Here is a 15,366-nt window from a genome sequence, read left to right as displayed (position 1 = left end):
CAATGGAAAATGTTCAACGGAAAACCTATACTTAAATTCAAGAAATGATTTCCTCTTTAAAAATCAAAAATCATTTTATAAAACATGACTACGTATCCTTGCTTGGACCTGAAATTATACGCTTGGGCATGGAAACTTCAATACCGGTTCTTGGGTTCCAGTGTCCAGAACCAAGTCACCTGTGCTCGAGCTTTCATCGATGTCAGGCCAATGACCTCGGAGTCTGTGCCGAGGTCCCCAACATCAGCGCCTGAATCCATAGAGGTGGAGCTCAGGACCCCGGTGTTCATGCTCAGGCCTCCGATGCCCATGTCCGGGTCTGTCAAGGCTCAATTCGAAGCCATTGTGCTAGATGCCCCAGCACCGGGACCCAGTCCACAAAGGTGAAGCGTGAGAGATCAGTACATAAGATCAAATCCCTAACACTCGAGGTGGGGTCCATAAAGGCCATTCTAGGGTTCTCGGCACTCAGGCTTGTGTTTGCAAAGGTTGTGCCTAGGTCCCTAGTGCTTGAGCTTGGGTCCCGGGTGCCCGGGCTAGGGTCTATCGAGGCCAAGGCCCGAGATCTCGATGCCTATGTTTGGGTCCAACGAGGTTGGGCTCGGGACCTCGGTGTCCATGCTCGTGTCCATCAAGGCTTAGCCCAATACCCCAGCGCTCATGCCCCAATCCATCAAGGTTGGGCCTGGGACACAGGTGCCCATGCCCAAATCCTTGGCGCACGAGGCGGGGTCCATCAAGGCCAAACTCGGGACTTTGGTGTCCATACTCGATTTCTTGGTTGCCCATGCGCAATCTACTAGCGCTCGAATAGTGCATGTCTATTTAGGAAAGTCAAATAAGATGTTCTATACCAAACTGTGGAAAATAATTTTTTAGTTCATTTTTAGGTTTCGACTAAACACCGAAAAATACTGTCATTTTCCAGGAAAATAATTTTCTTGAAGATATTTTCCAGAAATGTCATATTTTTCACAAAACAAACGGAGTCTTAGGATGCGTTTGTTTGAGTGAAAGTGTTTTTTAGGAATTGGTTTTCCGAACTTTTACTCATTTAGTTCACCGAAGGTGACTTAGTTAACGGAAAATACTTTTCGGTTAATGCAAAATTCATGCATAAATTAGAAAAGTGAATTTCTAAATCTAAAAAGGTGAAAACACTTTTCGAAATCGCTCCTCTCGAATTTTTCATTTTTATATTAAATGTGTAATATTTATTTTATTTCTTTTTTCTTCTCCCTCTGCCGGTCGCCAGGCCTCAAAGATAGCTGGTCTGTTGCTCATGGTGGAGGAAGAAGGAAAAAGGAAAATAAAGCAAAAAGGAAACAAAAAGGAAAAAGCTAAAAAAAAATTAAAAATCAATTCTTTTTTTTGCCTAAGATAAAGTAATGAAATTGAAATCATTTTCTAAATAAGATTCAAACACTAGAAAAATTGTTAGTCACATACCACCAAAAAAAAAAAAAATAACCATTTTCCTGAAAATGATTTCGCAAAAATCTGATATTTGATTTCTCTCTTATCTTTTTTCTTTATTCTCTTTTCTTTTTCTTTTTTTAAAGTTTTCCGTGAAATAAATGCACATTTACTTATTTGCTTATTATATGTCAACTCATCGCTAGTGTCGAAAAAATTCATTAAGTGTGGTTAACCAAGACCTTTTGAACCGGACAAGTGGAATTATCGCGCATGTCACATGCACTTGCCGATTGACGTTGGACGAGAGATGTTTTCGGACCAACATAAAGAATATTCACGATCAGCCGCCAACCTGAGACTTACTTCACTTCAGACGCCCGATGGGACAAAATAATGTTCCCATGTTTGATTGTTGACTATTTTCCTTAATCAAGACCTTTTGAACCGGACAAGTGGAATTATCGCGCATGTCGCATGCACTTGCCGATTGACGTTGGACGAGAGATGTTTTCGGACCAACATAAAGAATATTCACGATCAGCCGCCAACCTGAGACTTACTTCACTTCAGACGCCCGATGGGACAAAATAATGTTCCCATGTTTGATTGTTGACTATTTTCCTTAATCAGCAACTACACCAACGTTGCCTTTTTTGCTTCTTTGATTTCCATGTAGTTTTTCGTTTTTTCCAACGATCATAGATTTTTTGCATGCAAGTTTGGCGACGAGAGGGGACAAAAATAATAATTGACAAAAAGCGGGGGCATGCACTTACGTGTACTTTTCAGAAATTAAACTTGATGTGAAGTAAAAAATCTAGGAATATGGATAAAGCCGGTAACTAATTGTAGCTGCTTTAATTTGGTGATAATTGGAAAGTCCCTATAATTAAAGTTAAGAGCCCTTTTTTTTTAAAGAATAATCGCGAAAATGATGCTATCTATGATATAGTAGCTGATATAGTCGAATGATTCACAAGTATGTGACTTACGAAAATGTCCCTTATGTACGTTTGTGTTGTGAACTTAGAGAGAATGATGTACTTTATTAGATCACAACTCTCAGATCTTAGACAGGTTAAATAAAAGACGCTTAGAATAACGAAATGTTGCTGAGAATACCATTTGGTACCGTGATCACTTTCATTCGTCGAGAGAATATGTCATCTGATTAATGTTATTTCACGTGATATGTCGATACGAGATTACTAACCAATGAGGTGCTATTGTTTAGCACCTGATGAATTAGTGATAACTGCACAGAACTTGCAATGAGGAAATGCATCATTTATTTGATAATTCTGTGTACTTTCGACTTTCGTCAGTGGCGACACTCGAAGCTAAACCGTTTTTATTTACAACTGAAAATTCCTTTATTTGCTTGGTTGTTTTATGACACGAGACTATATGGGCAAGAGAGTTTCGAAGTTCAGAGCAGAAAAAAAGTACCTGGATGTACCTCGCGGGAAAATTGGAAAATTCCTGCTAAATTTCAAATACTACTATTGCTGTGAAAATGACGAGAACCACCGCATTCAAAAATCACAGATACATGAGGTAAGCAAGTACTATTTTTCTTTTTTTTTTTTGTTTGACGTGGAAGAGAAGAATAAGAAAACGGCTAGCAAAATGAAACCTCGTAACAACTAGAAAGTCAAATGAGAAACGATTTGCTGCGACAACTAGTTTGACTAAGGGCCAATGTACGGCAAGGATATTTTGATTTACTCATAGATAGGTTTTTCGAGATAAGGTCTAGACACAATATTTTAAAAAAATATGATAAAAAGGAATTCTAGGCTGTAACTCGATATATTTTTCTAGTTATTATTATTAGAGTGTGATTCATATTCCCCATCGATAGAAAAGCACGGGATCCCGCTCCCTTATGAGTGGGCAAGGGTTTGGGGGTCGCCCCATTGGAGTTGTGAGGGTAGCAACCCCTAGCCGCCATAGGACTTTTTATAATTTGAATTCATATTTTTTCAGTTGTAGTTTGGGCTTTTGAGCTTGGTCCCACAAATAGCTACTATTACATATATCCTTTTTTCCCATATAATTGAATGACGTAATGAGAAGTGTGATGTGCTAATAATTATAGTGGAATCTCTGTTGAACGTAGCATTAATTTAAGAATGAGCTAGAATAAAACCTTATGTCTCCAATTTCTCTTTCTTGTTTTTAACTTTACTTCATTGTGATTGCACATTGAATCCTAACAGTAATCAAGCTGATAAAGTAAACGCACTCGTAAAAATGAATAAGAGATGATTTTTTAAGCAACGTAGGACCAGTGAACGTAAGAAAAACCGGTATTTTGAAATTCTTAATACAATAATTATTAGGCGAAACCCAATATGAAGTTAATCGAACCGAAAGAGACTCGATTAATTAATCATTAAAAGCGAGAAACTTGATCCCTCTTATAGAATATAGGGTACATTGCCGGGGGCTTCGCATGCGAATTCTTTGCTTGACTGTGATGGCAACAGATTAATTAAACTTGCTTAGTCTGACCATCTTGCTGTTGTCATGGTACATGGGAAAAAGTGTGCGGCCGACATTTTATCTCAAACTTTCACTTGTGATAAATTGCGACTTTTGACCACCTTTTTTTAAAATATTTATCTCCTCTTTGACTGCACATATTTTGGTAATCTAAGTACAAATTTGTCAATTTGTCTCCTCTCTCTCCCCCTCGGCATGAAAAATCGAAAGATTCGACTGGGTTTTCAGCACGAGAATTTTGACCAAGAACTCTTGTGCTCAAATGAATTTTGGAGATTCGCCAGAATAAGATCAGACATTGAAGATTGAACCCCGCTGAGGGATCGAAGTCAAACCTGAAGAGTGGAAGATTTTTTCGGCCATTGAATGTTTTAAATACATAAGACCAAGTATAGTATATTCATAGGGCGGTGTCATTTGCAATGCCTCATTCCGTTTTGACCGCCAAGTGATTAATAACACAATTTGCATCAAAATATTGTGGTAATGCCCCGACTCTTTTTGAGAAAGTGGAGCGCTGAAAAGTCAAAAAGAATATCCGGTATAACTGTACAAAGCGATATTCATTTGGGGTCAAGTGTTGCTTTATGAATCGCTTAACGAGATGGAAATGAAAGGATGGAGACAACAAAGTGATGAAATGCACGAGGAAATAGATTAGATGCAAGGGACTATTCAATCACAGATGCGATGGCTTTGGTTGATACTTAGAAAACATGATGGTGATTGGAGAAATTTTATTGGCAGACTTTTCCATCAAGATTCTTTTGGGCTCGTTTCTAGACAATGATAACTTTCATTTTGGTGTTATCGACAGTGATATTTTACGTCATTTTGGCGCAATAACTTGAATTTACTATTTTTGGTATGGGCTTTGACTTTTCTTGTATACTAAATTATGTTGCCTTTCTGAATAGCCAGCAAGGAATCAAGACTCAAGAGCGCACCCTCTCTACTTTAAACATAATTCGTGTGTTCAAACAACGTATGGAGTGACTGCCGACAACGTCACTAACCTTAACACTTCATAAAATTTTTGTATTATTCTGCGTCCAAAAATACTGATTAGAGATTTTTTGTTTAATTTTTTTTTTTCAGATAAAAGAAGTTAGTAGTTTAAAAAATTCTAAATAAACCTTGGTTATTAAATCAAAAAAGAGTTAGTAATGCAAAAGCATTTGGTAACTTAATCAAAGAAAAGTTGATAACCATTCTAATTGAAATTGTTAACTTATAAAAATAATTGATAGATTTAAATAGTTCTTAAGTAAAGCAAATACTAGTGGTAACTCAATAGAAAAGTTGGTAAATTTAGAAAAAAAGTAAGTAAGCTAAGCTAGAGTTAGTAAACCAAAATTAGTTGATAAATTAATGAAGAAAAGAGGGTGAATCATACAAATAAAAGTTGGTAAGTTCGCATAAGGGGTTGTAAATTGACTGTGCTAGTAAAAAAGACAAATAAACATTGGTAAATTGTGACAAAAACCGATAAATAAAAAAGCCAGATAAAAATTGGTGAATAACTTAATCGAGGTTTTGTAATCCAAATGAGATGGGAATTTAATCAGAAAAGAAGTTGGTAATCGTTCAAATAAAGATTGGTAATTTCAAAGAAGAGTAGGCAAATATAAGTTAGGTGAGAAAAAAAAATAAGGCATGTTAAAAAAAGTTGCAAATTTGTAAAATATGAAAAAGAAATGGTAATTTCATAAAAGATTTAGTAAGTTGTTATTAATTTCGAAATCAGGTGATTGGCAAATATTTTAACCGACACTTGTTTTTCCGACTTACCTACCTCTTTTATATTTATGCCGCACGGGGAACGATGAATTGTAAAAAAAAATTACAATAGCTATTCAAAAATTTTAAGCCATATTACAGGTCAATGTTTGAGGAATCGCCATCAATATGGTTATAAGGGTTCGATCCCAAAGTAACTTTTGACACTCTTGCCTTCGCTTGAGCATGGGCAAGACTTAGGGAGCTAATGGTGGCCCCGCTCTGAAGTTAAGAATTTCTCCTTCGTAAGAGGAAAAATTTCCATCAAAACTTAGACATATTATATATAACTAAAAAAAATTAGTCCGCCTCCTCTAGTATCAAATTTTTGGTCTGTCATTGCACTCGAGTGCATCTAGGCATATAAGTAAAAAAAAATTATTAATTAGGTACTATTTATTTCACAAAAAACAAATGATTTGAAAATTATTTTCCTAAAAATTTTTACTTATAAAAATGAATGAATGAATGAAATATTTTCCCATTGTTTACGGATATATTTAGATATAAATTGTTATCGATAATAAAAATATTTTTCATTGGCTAATTATTTTAAGTGACATAAACGGCTATTTTTAGATAGATTATTTTCAAATCATTCATTTATTGCGAAATAAACGGAGTCTTACAACATCAACATCAACATCAACATCAACATCATTTTTATCCTAAACTAGTTGGGTTGGCGGTCGATGAACCCAAACGGAGCCTTACCTTACAATAAATTCACCTGAAAAGAATATGCCTTTAATTTCTCGGGCTTTTGGATTAACAAAGTAAGTTAAGTGTACAGGGGTTGGTGTGATCAGTTACTCATCCCTAGCTATAAAAACCAGAATCTTTGACTAGTACGAAACAAAAATCAGAAGAACAGTCAATTCAACCCATTTCATTTGTTGCAAGAAAAATCCAAAAACTTCTCGAATTCAACGGAGGGACATTCTTTCCATTATTCAAACTTTTTTTTTGGTAAAACCATTATTCAAACTTACGTTGTTGCTTCGACGACTTGGGACAAGGACATGTCAGATTTCGTTCCTCGTAAGATGAGGATGGCGACTTCATTGTTCTTATCTGTTTCTCTTGTTGGATATTTCAATATGTTTCGAAATATTAAAAACTATTATTATTATAACGATTTTCTACCATCATTAATTCGTAACATTTTTTGTCTGTCATTAATATATAACGATTTTACAATGGTCATATAACGATTTTCTAACGGTCGTATAACGGACTTATGACAGCTTTGTAACGGTTTCTTAACGGGTCTCTTTTGATTGCATGTAAATAGAATTTCAAGACACAATTTTTAATATACAATGAATTGACAAGGAGAGATTCTTTTTCTTCAAAAGTTTTCCCTTTGCTGGGTTATACATATAACGTTATTAATGTTTCTTCTAATTTTCAGTACGGAATATAGAAGAAGGTCTATTGTATCTTGAAAGGATAGTTGTTAGAAGCTTTACGCACCGAGTTTCGTACTCCGAGAGGCGGAATTATCCTTAAGAACAGTACTTGCACGCCTTAGATAATTATTTTTATTTTTCGTCTTTTCCATCATATTTCCTACGGTTGTTATTTTTATATGTTATCTAACATTTTTCCAACAATCTTAGGGATAATTCCTTATAGATTCTCAAACTAGAATTGTTGTTGCTATCACCGTTGTTACAATTGAGCGAGGACTCGGAGAGGTTGAAGGACAAGAATCGCATATTTGTGGACAAGATATCTCAAGCTACAGTTGCCATGAAATCAGAGCTAAGTCCTTGCTCTTTCTCTGTTCTCTATTTCCGATTTCTCATTTGGCCAATCCCACTGATCCACTCGATCTTTTCCTGAATTTCCAAAGGTTTATTGCTCAACTTCCATTCTCCATCACCTTTTGGAAGTTGTTTACTGTTGCTAATCGTCAGTGTTGGCCATTTCCACATTCACATGTTAAAAGTTTTGATCCTAGGGATACCACCAAAGCGCTTGAATCGCGGAAACCACTACCTTTTTCGATGATTGTAGTCCCCAATGCTGTTTTTGTGATAACAGTATTCAGGTTTGATCATTAATGGTCATAGGTAATCATCTTCTATTCAATCTAATCATATATGCTCGATTCTTAGTAAAATAGAGGCTGAGAGCTATACTTTTATTTATCTCATAGCAAATAAAAAATTACCACGGACGCATACCACATACTTTACAAGGTGAAATTGTCAATATTGTCAATGGTCCACGGTCAAACTTTGAATTACGTTGAATTTTTAGCAGGTGTCTTAATGAACTTTGACCTTTCATTTTGATGGATACAGATGGTTCTCAGTGTGTATCAAAAAACCATGATCGGATGATGTGACGCGTTTGGTAAAATAACATTCATGCGGCTAAAAGTTCCACATGACCCGATACTTTTTCGCACGTTCTCTGAAAAACATGTTAGATCCTCCTCCCATCCGAACTACGTTTGTATTTTGAAAAAGGAAAAGGGAAATTTATAAATCTCAACATGTCATAATTGAATTAAATAAATGACATCATCGATCGAGCTCTGAAAACGCATAAAAGTTTTGTTGTCATGTGCGAATTTAATGATCCAATCTCTATTTGTTCGTCCTGGAATTCGAAGATGAAGCTTTAGTTCATGCATCTACAAGAAAAATTGGATATGTGCAATTCTTAGCTGCCAGTTTTAGCAAACTAGACAAGATTTTTCAGAAGAGAGACCGTTCCATTAATTAATGCATGTTAACCTAAAATGTCAAACATAAGTGTAAACAACATTGTTAGTTTATTAATATCCATTGTCTATATAAGTCAGAGGACAATAAGAGCTTATGCCACATCTAAACCCTTGCCTGTAAACATACCATCTTCCTCCACAGCAATGACAATGTTCTCTTCAATGGCAATCCAGTTGCCTTCTCCTTCTGTCCTCTTCGCCTCCCTCCTCTTCCTCTTCCTCATTCTAAAGCAATGGAAAAAATCCAATGATGCCAAGAAAGACCCTCCTTCAAAATTGCCGCCGGGGCCGAAGATGCTCCCTCTTCTGGGGAACCTTCACCAGATGACGGGGTCCCTCCCTCACCACTCGCTCCGGAACTTGGCCAGGAGGCACGGGCCGATCATGCGCCTCCAGCTGGGCGAGATCCTGACCATCGTCATCTCGTCGGCGGACGCGGTCAAGGAAATCCTCGGCAAGAACGAGCTCATCTTCGCACAGAGGCCGGAGATCACGGCCCTCGAGGTCATGTCCTATGAGAACTCGAGCTTCGTGTTCTCGCCCTACGGCGAGTACTGGAGGCAGATGCGCAAGATTTGCGTGCTGGAGCTCCTGAGCATGAAGAGGGTCCTCTCTTTCCGATCCATAAGAGAGGAAGAGTGTTGGAACGTGACGAAAGCGATACAATCGTCTCAAGGGAAGCCTGTGAACTTGAGCAAGATGGTACTAAACTTGATTAATGACATCACCTCTAGGGCAGCGTTTGGCGAGAGGTGCAAATACAGGGACGAGTTCCTTTCTTTCCTCAAGGAAGTGACGATGCTTGGTGGCGGATTCGAGCTTCCGGATCTCTTCCCTTCGATCTGGTTCTTGCGTTATCTGTCGAGGATGAAACCGGCTTGGGAGAGGTTGCACAAGAAGATCGATTTGATTCTCGATCACATCATTGAAGAGCACAAGGAGAAATTGAAGGGAGACGGCGGGAACAATGAGGAGAACAAGAATGCAAGAGAAGATCTGGTGGATGTGCTCTTGAATCTCCAGAAGAGCAGTGAAATGAACTACTTCATCAAGCCACATGTCATAAAAAATATTGTCATGGTAAGGCTTATTTCATGTTAAATTCCCTAAATATATACTTTGCTTCTATCTTAATTACTAATGAGCTTTCTTACTGCCTGAGCTTTTAAATAGACATAGAGTATGTATATACTATAGATTTTCCACTTCTGTTTTTATAGATGAACATGATGGGGAGAGGCCATGGAGCTAGTTAGCAATTCTTTTGGGCGTTATGAGAAGGACTTCACACTCGTTACGAAATCTTTCATTTGCCTATTTCAATTACCAAAAAGAGCCCTTACTAATCAGTATAGAGTCGGCGTACAAGAATTTCAACGGCGAAATGAATCGTGTACGATGTATTCATGATTAAAAAAAAATTGATGGTCGCATCCATGAAATCCTAATATTCTCAAGATGTATCACAAGAACATATCACATGGTGGATGAAAGAGTTATCCCTTGTTATCCTTGTACTATTTCCAAATCAAGAGTTTGTATCAAAGTTTCCGTGAGATTCAAAGTGGTCTCCATATATAGTTTTGCTCAGAAAATTACAGTCTCTATGAACTTAGTGTTGTCCAAAATTTGACACTTAATCTTTCATTTACTTTTTAAGGACATCGTTCTGAAATCTAAAATCAATCTGTTCCTTCTGTTCCTTTCTGTGTAGGAAATATTTTCTGCTGGGACAGACACATCCTCGACGACCATAGATTGGGCCTTCTCGGAGATGCTGAGGAACCCCCGAGTGATGGAGAAGGCGCAGGCTGAGGTCCGAGCTGCCCTAATGGGCAAGACCCAGGTCCGCGAGCAAGACATCCAGGGCCTCGAGTACCTGAAGCTTGTGATCAAGGAGACCCTGAGGATGCACTCGCCAGGCCCGCTCATGGCCCGAGAGTCACGCGAGGCTTGTGTGATCAACGGCTACGAGATCCCCGAGAAGACCAAGATTGTGATCAACACATATGCAGTGGGGAGGGACCCCGAGTTCTGGACAGACCCAGAGTCATTTGTGCCTGAGAGGTTCCTGAACTCGTCTGTCGATTTCAGAGGGTCGAGCTTTGAGTACATACCCTTTGGCGGCGGGAGGAGGATCTGTCCCGGGATCAATTTCGGGCTTGCGAACATCGAGCTTCCCTTGGCTCAGCTCCTGTACCACTTCGACTGGTCCCTGGCTGACGGGATTAAGGCACAGGACCTGGACATGTCTGAGACTTTTGGGATCTCTTCCAGGAGGAAGAATCCCTTGATCATGGTTGCTGAGCCCCGTGTCCCCTTCTCGTACGATGGAGATCATGTTAAGTAGTTATCAAATGTGTGTGTTTTGGGGGAGTACTAGGTTGGGTAAATCTAATTATGTTGGTGTCTTTGTATCTGTTTCTTATCTGATATTGCAGTTTCTTATCCAATAAACAAGCTCATGTGTTCAAAAATTATTCTGTGAACTCCCTATACGTTAAACTTTCTCGTTACTGCATATGATTTGATTAGTTCTTTGATTATCTACTCGACGAAAGTTTCGCCTTTTGAAGCACCAGTCGCATAGGGCGACCAGGCCAGGCCGAGCTTCATCCTATCCAAAATTACAATTGTTTAAACCCGAAACGAATTCAGGGAAGACGCGGCTTTTAGCCTTTTCTTTTTGTCGATCCAACCATAACAATAAGTGATTATTGTTGAAACAAATGCGAAAAGCAAACACAGAACACAAGAATTTACGTGGTTCGATCAAGGTGATCTACGTCCACAGGTGAGGCAAAACAAGATTCCACTATAATCAAAGAGAATACAGATTACAGAAGTTGGTCTTATCGACTGAACAAAAGCACACGACTCACAAGTCTCTCACGTAAGGAAAATCCTCAATATGAACGAAAAAACCCCTAGCCGCAGTATAAATAGGGCCCAAAAAAATTTCTCGGGGGCATTGCCCCCGAACTCCTATCGGCCCAACTCTCCGCGTCACGAACTAAGTCTCAATTTTTTCTCCACTTTTGGGCTGCACAAAAAAATATGTCGGGTGAGGTGATGAACCGAACCAAGTACATAAAATTCAAGACATATTTAACAATTATTTTCACTTGTGCTTGCTTTGATTCATAGAGGAAAACAATGTTCTTTAGTCTCGCACTTCCTGCATGTGGGAAGAGGAGCGCACATATTAGGCCATGCCAGTAATTTGGATTCTTATGGTGGGGTTTCACTTTGTTGACAGAGAAAGAACGAGATTGTTGCATTTGGTCTCCTTCGCAAACTGTTGATACCTGACGGCCAATACGAAGCATCGAGCCATGCATGGTCGCCAGGAATTGAAATAAAAGGATTCCAAAGTGAGCGTTGAAACTCTCAGCCAAACCACACCTCCATACACATAGAAAATGCACCTATACAGCCCCTTCAAGAGTTCCTTCGAGAGATAGCTCTATTATACATTGATTAAATCTGGGGAAAATTGTCGAATTTGAGTCCTAAACCTTTTCACTTTTTGTCAATTGATGCCTATTGACCGGAAATCATTGACATAGATGCCGGCCGTCCTACATGGCTCTTGCTTGCAGCCGGCGAGGGCCTGACGAGCATCGTTGGCTGCTGAAGAAGAAAACCATAAGTAAAAATCGAAAAAATAATAAAAATTCATAAAATAAATCAAAATATTATTAAAAATTATTCACGTCGGTTCCGACGTGCCACGTAGGACTGCTAATGTCCACGTCGGTGATTTTCGGCTAATATGACTCAATTGGCAAAAAGTGAAAAGATTTATAATTCAATTAACAAAGTTAAAAGGTTCAAATTAACCGAATTGACAAAGTGCAATAAATTTAGGATTTCTTTGATAATTTTCCCGAAGAAATTTCACCGTGCTTCAAACATTGACGAATATATATGTCTCATCCTTTTCTAGCCCACCCGCCAACCCCCACGCACCCGGCCACCCCCCGCCCCCCCCCCTCCGGAGGGTTATCACAAGAAGTTATCAAGATATGTGGTCCTGGGTGTTAGCAAAAATCATTAGTCAACTTCACCACATGCGTGGGGGAGTACTAGGTTGGGGAAATTAATGATGTTTGTGTTCGTGTTCCTGTCACTTGTATGATATTCAAGTTCCTATTTTTGGGACTTGTTGAATCCAATAAAGAAACTCATGCTATCAAAAATCACTCGGGGAACTCCATATACATTAAAGTTTCTAATAACTGCGTATGATCTATTAGTTCTTTGATTATCATATGTGTGGTGTTAGCTTCATCCTATCAGGGATTGCATTTTTTCCTGGAAGACCCCGGCTTTTACCCTTTTCTTGTTGCTCCGACGGTGAAAAATGAGCAATTGTTGCATGCGTGGTCCCATTCATGTAAAGCTCAATTTACATGAAATATCTAACTGTGAGGTTTCCGGCCTGATTCGACGATACAGGCTAGTTTGCCTCACATAAACTGGGATTTTGTAAGAAATTTCCTTGAAGAATCAGCAAGCCAGAGCAAAGTTTATAGTGAGAATGATCTTCAATTTGTCTCCTCTTGAACAAGGGAGAACAAGGAAGCTCCACTAGGTATAGAAGATAATCACATAATTACTTCTATCCTAGACAGCCGCAATCCAACATAAAGAAAACATCACAAAAGAGACTCTTTTAACTTATTTCTTGACTTCCATACCACCCAAAACGTGACATCGTAAGGATGAGACATTCTTTATTTTTATGTTTTATTGTGGCCGCTCCATAGTTTAGTTTATGGACAACCATTAGGGGCAAATCCTAGTCGTCCTCCGGCAACATCATAGATCACCTCGAACGTCTTTTGCTGCAAGTTTCCATAGATGACGATGCCGGTGTCGTCTTTGTTCGGTACGAATGCAAGGCAGACCTGCGAATCGTTTATGGCATACAAAATGCCGCTAGGATCCAATCCATGAACGCGCCTCCGCGGAAGGTGAATCTTATCTTCGGGACAACAACCGATTTTGTGTTGCGGAGGTCATAGCAAGCGTCGAGAATTTCAAAGCTCTTTGCCCTCTTGTAGCATGCCATCTCATTCCGGAAAGCCCTCCTCATGACATTGTATGCCGTCGGGGGCAGTCGCGTGACGATGGTCCCGGAGTCAATGAGGGCCTCCGCCTTCGAGAAAATTGTCGATGAGATTTGCAATTTAGTCCCTGCTACCGCGATTTCCACTATGTTGATGCCATAGAACAATGAGCTTTCTTGAATTGTAGCAATCGGTGTGAAGGCTAATGACTTAGGCGTCTCCCTAGTCTTACCAAATGTTAGATACCCCTTCGAGCTGGAAGAAGAGGGCAATAGGAGAAATATCGGCCGTACTTGCTCGCGGTTTGCCCGACGATCGACAAGCCGTCCCTGGCGAGGCCAAGCAGGCCTGCTGTTTCGCCAAAGGAACCATAATTCACTCTGCCACAACCAAACTGAAAGTTCTTTACTACATCTGTGGACGTCAACGTCAATGTATCAGTCGCGAGGTTCCCGGACGAATACGATAGGTCTCCGTACGTTGCTTGGTTACTGCATGTTGAGTGGGAGCAGCTCGCCGTAATACCTGCTTGCACCAAATAAAATCATCTTTCCAGGCACAATCCTTTAGAAAAAAAGAGAGAACTATGCGTACTTGGAAGATATATACCTGATCCGAAACCCCTGGACGTTGGCGAGGTACACGGTGTATTAGCGTAAGATGAGGAGTGAGACGGGCTGAAGGTCGGCTCAGATTGAGAGTAGCAGAATGAGCATGGTTCACACTGAGTCCAAGTGAGGTCACTACCGGTGTCGAAGATGAGAGTGAGCCTCGACCGTGTCGAGCCACGGCCAACAGTCACAACGTGCTCGAGGGAGTCAAATGGGATGCCGAGCTTGGCCAGGACAGTGGCCTTGGAGATTCCTAAGCCGTCTCCTTTGTTGGTGTTGTTGCTGCTGCTCGTTGAGATCTTAGATTGAATTGAATCAACCCTTGATTAGTCCCCGACCAGGGTTTTCATGTGGTTGAGCGTGTTTGGCTCGGCTCGAGTGTGCGGAGAGCATGGACCGTGCTTATGCACTACTTTCTAGCGATGATTCCCGGATACTACCTGTATCATGATGTCGCTATGACAGTCTGTAGAGCTATCTAATGCAGAATTCTTTAGTGTGAATTTTCACTAGGGACTTGTTCTTTCCAATAACATCCACCAGTTAGCTTTTCTTTGCAATAATTTCCTCACACAAGGTTGATGCTTTGAACATCATTAGTCCTAGCTAGGATTGATGGATTCTGACATGGATTGGCGACAGCCAATCTGAGGTCATGCGGTAATTAAGAGACTGACTCATCATCGAGACGGGACAGCATACATTATCTACATGGAGAGAGAGAGAGAGAGAGAGGGAGGGAGTTTTGTTAGTACCAGTAGATGAAGGTGTGCAAGAAGCAGAAGGCAATAGCGAGCTGACTTGGAAGATGTGGTGGCTCTCGGACTTGTATTGCACTCTCTGTGCAAAACCCTCATCCAAAGAAAACACAAGACTGAGAAGCGAAACAGAAACTAAAGTCCTCAGGAAGTTGTGCAAAGATGAAGCAGCCATCTTCGACATGCACGTATTGCGATAGTGTTATTCTCTTACGATCCGCCCTTTCGCATATATAGCTTATACATACGCAGTTTTCTCCGATTTACAGCGTGAATCACATTGCCAACTCTTGCAATTCGTGATTAACCCTTTTCCCGCGTGCTTGCTTTGATTCATAGATTGACATAGCAAAACAATGTTGTTAAGTCTCGCACTTCCCCCATGTCGAAAGAGAAGAGCGCACATATACTTGGCATTGGAACCGGCATTGGATTTATCTAAATGAGGCCGCGTATGTAGTTGGATTCTTGTGATG

General features: G+C 39.8%; 1 protein-coding gene and 1 pseudogene across 1 annotated transcript; one reads left to right on the top strand and one right to left on the bottom strand.

The window, feature by feature from the left end:
- The first annotated feature begins 8,539 nt into the window (after nucleotides 1-8,539).
- Nucleotides 8,540-10,923, top strand: LOC115738872 (desmethyl-deoxy-podophyllotoxin synthase-like). The gene is made up of 2 exons (XM_030671651.2): nucleotides 8,540-9,526; nucleotides 10,161-10,923. The coding sequence occupies exons 1-2, from the start codon at nucleotides 8,591-8,593 to the stop codon at nucleotides 10,794-10,796; spliced, it is 1,572 nt and encodes a 523-aa protein (XP_030527511.1). The 5' UTR covers nucleotides 8,540-8,590; the 3' UTR covers nucleotides 10,797-10,923.
- A 2,283-nt stretch (nucleotides 10,924-13,206) lies between these two features.
- LOC125314937 lies at nucleotides 13,207-15,065 on the bottom strand (annotated as a pseudogene).
- Between the last annotated feature and the right edge of the window lie 301 nt (nucleotides 15,066-15,366).

Source organism: Rhodamnia argentea, chromosome 1 (genome assembly GCF_020921035.1).
Source record: "Rhodamnia argentea isolate NSW1041297 chromosome 1, ASM2092103v1, whole genome shotgun sequence".
NCBI classification, from domain to species: domain Eukaryota; kingdom Viridiplantae; phylum Streptophyta; class Magnoliopsida; order Myrtales; family Myrtaceae; genus Rhodamnia; species Rhodamnia argentea.
This window is presented reverse-complemented; position numbering and strand designations above follow the sequence as displayed.

Excerpts from the sequence above, each read along its gene's own strand:
- LOC115738872 (XM_030671651.2), top strand. The coding sequence starts at position 8,591 with ATGACAATGTTCTCTTCAATGGCAATCCAGTTGCCTTCTCCTTCTGTC. Across the intron at positions 9,527-10,160 it reads TCATAAAAAATATTGTCATG|GAAATATTTTCTGCTGGGAC; the intron begins GTAAGGCTTATT and ends CTTTCTGTGTAG.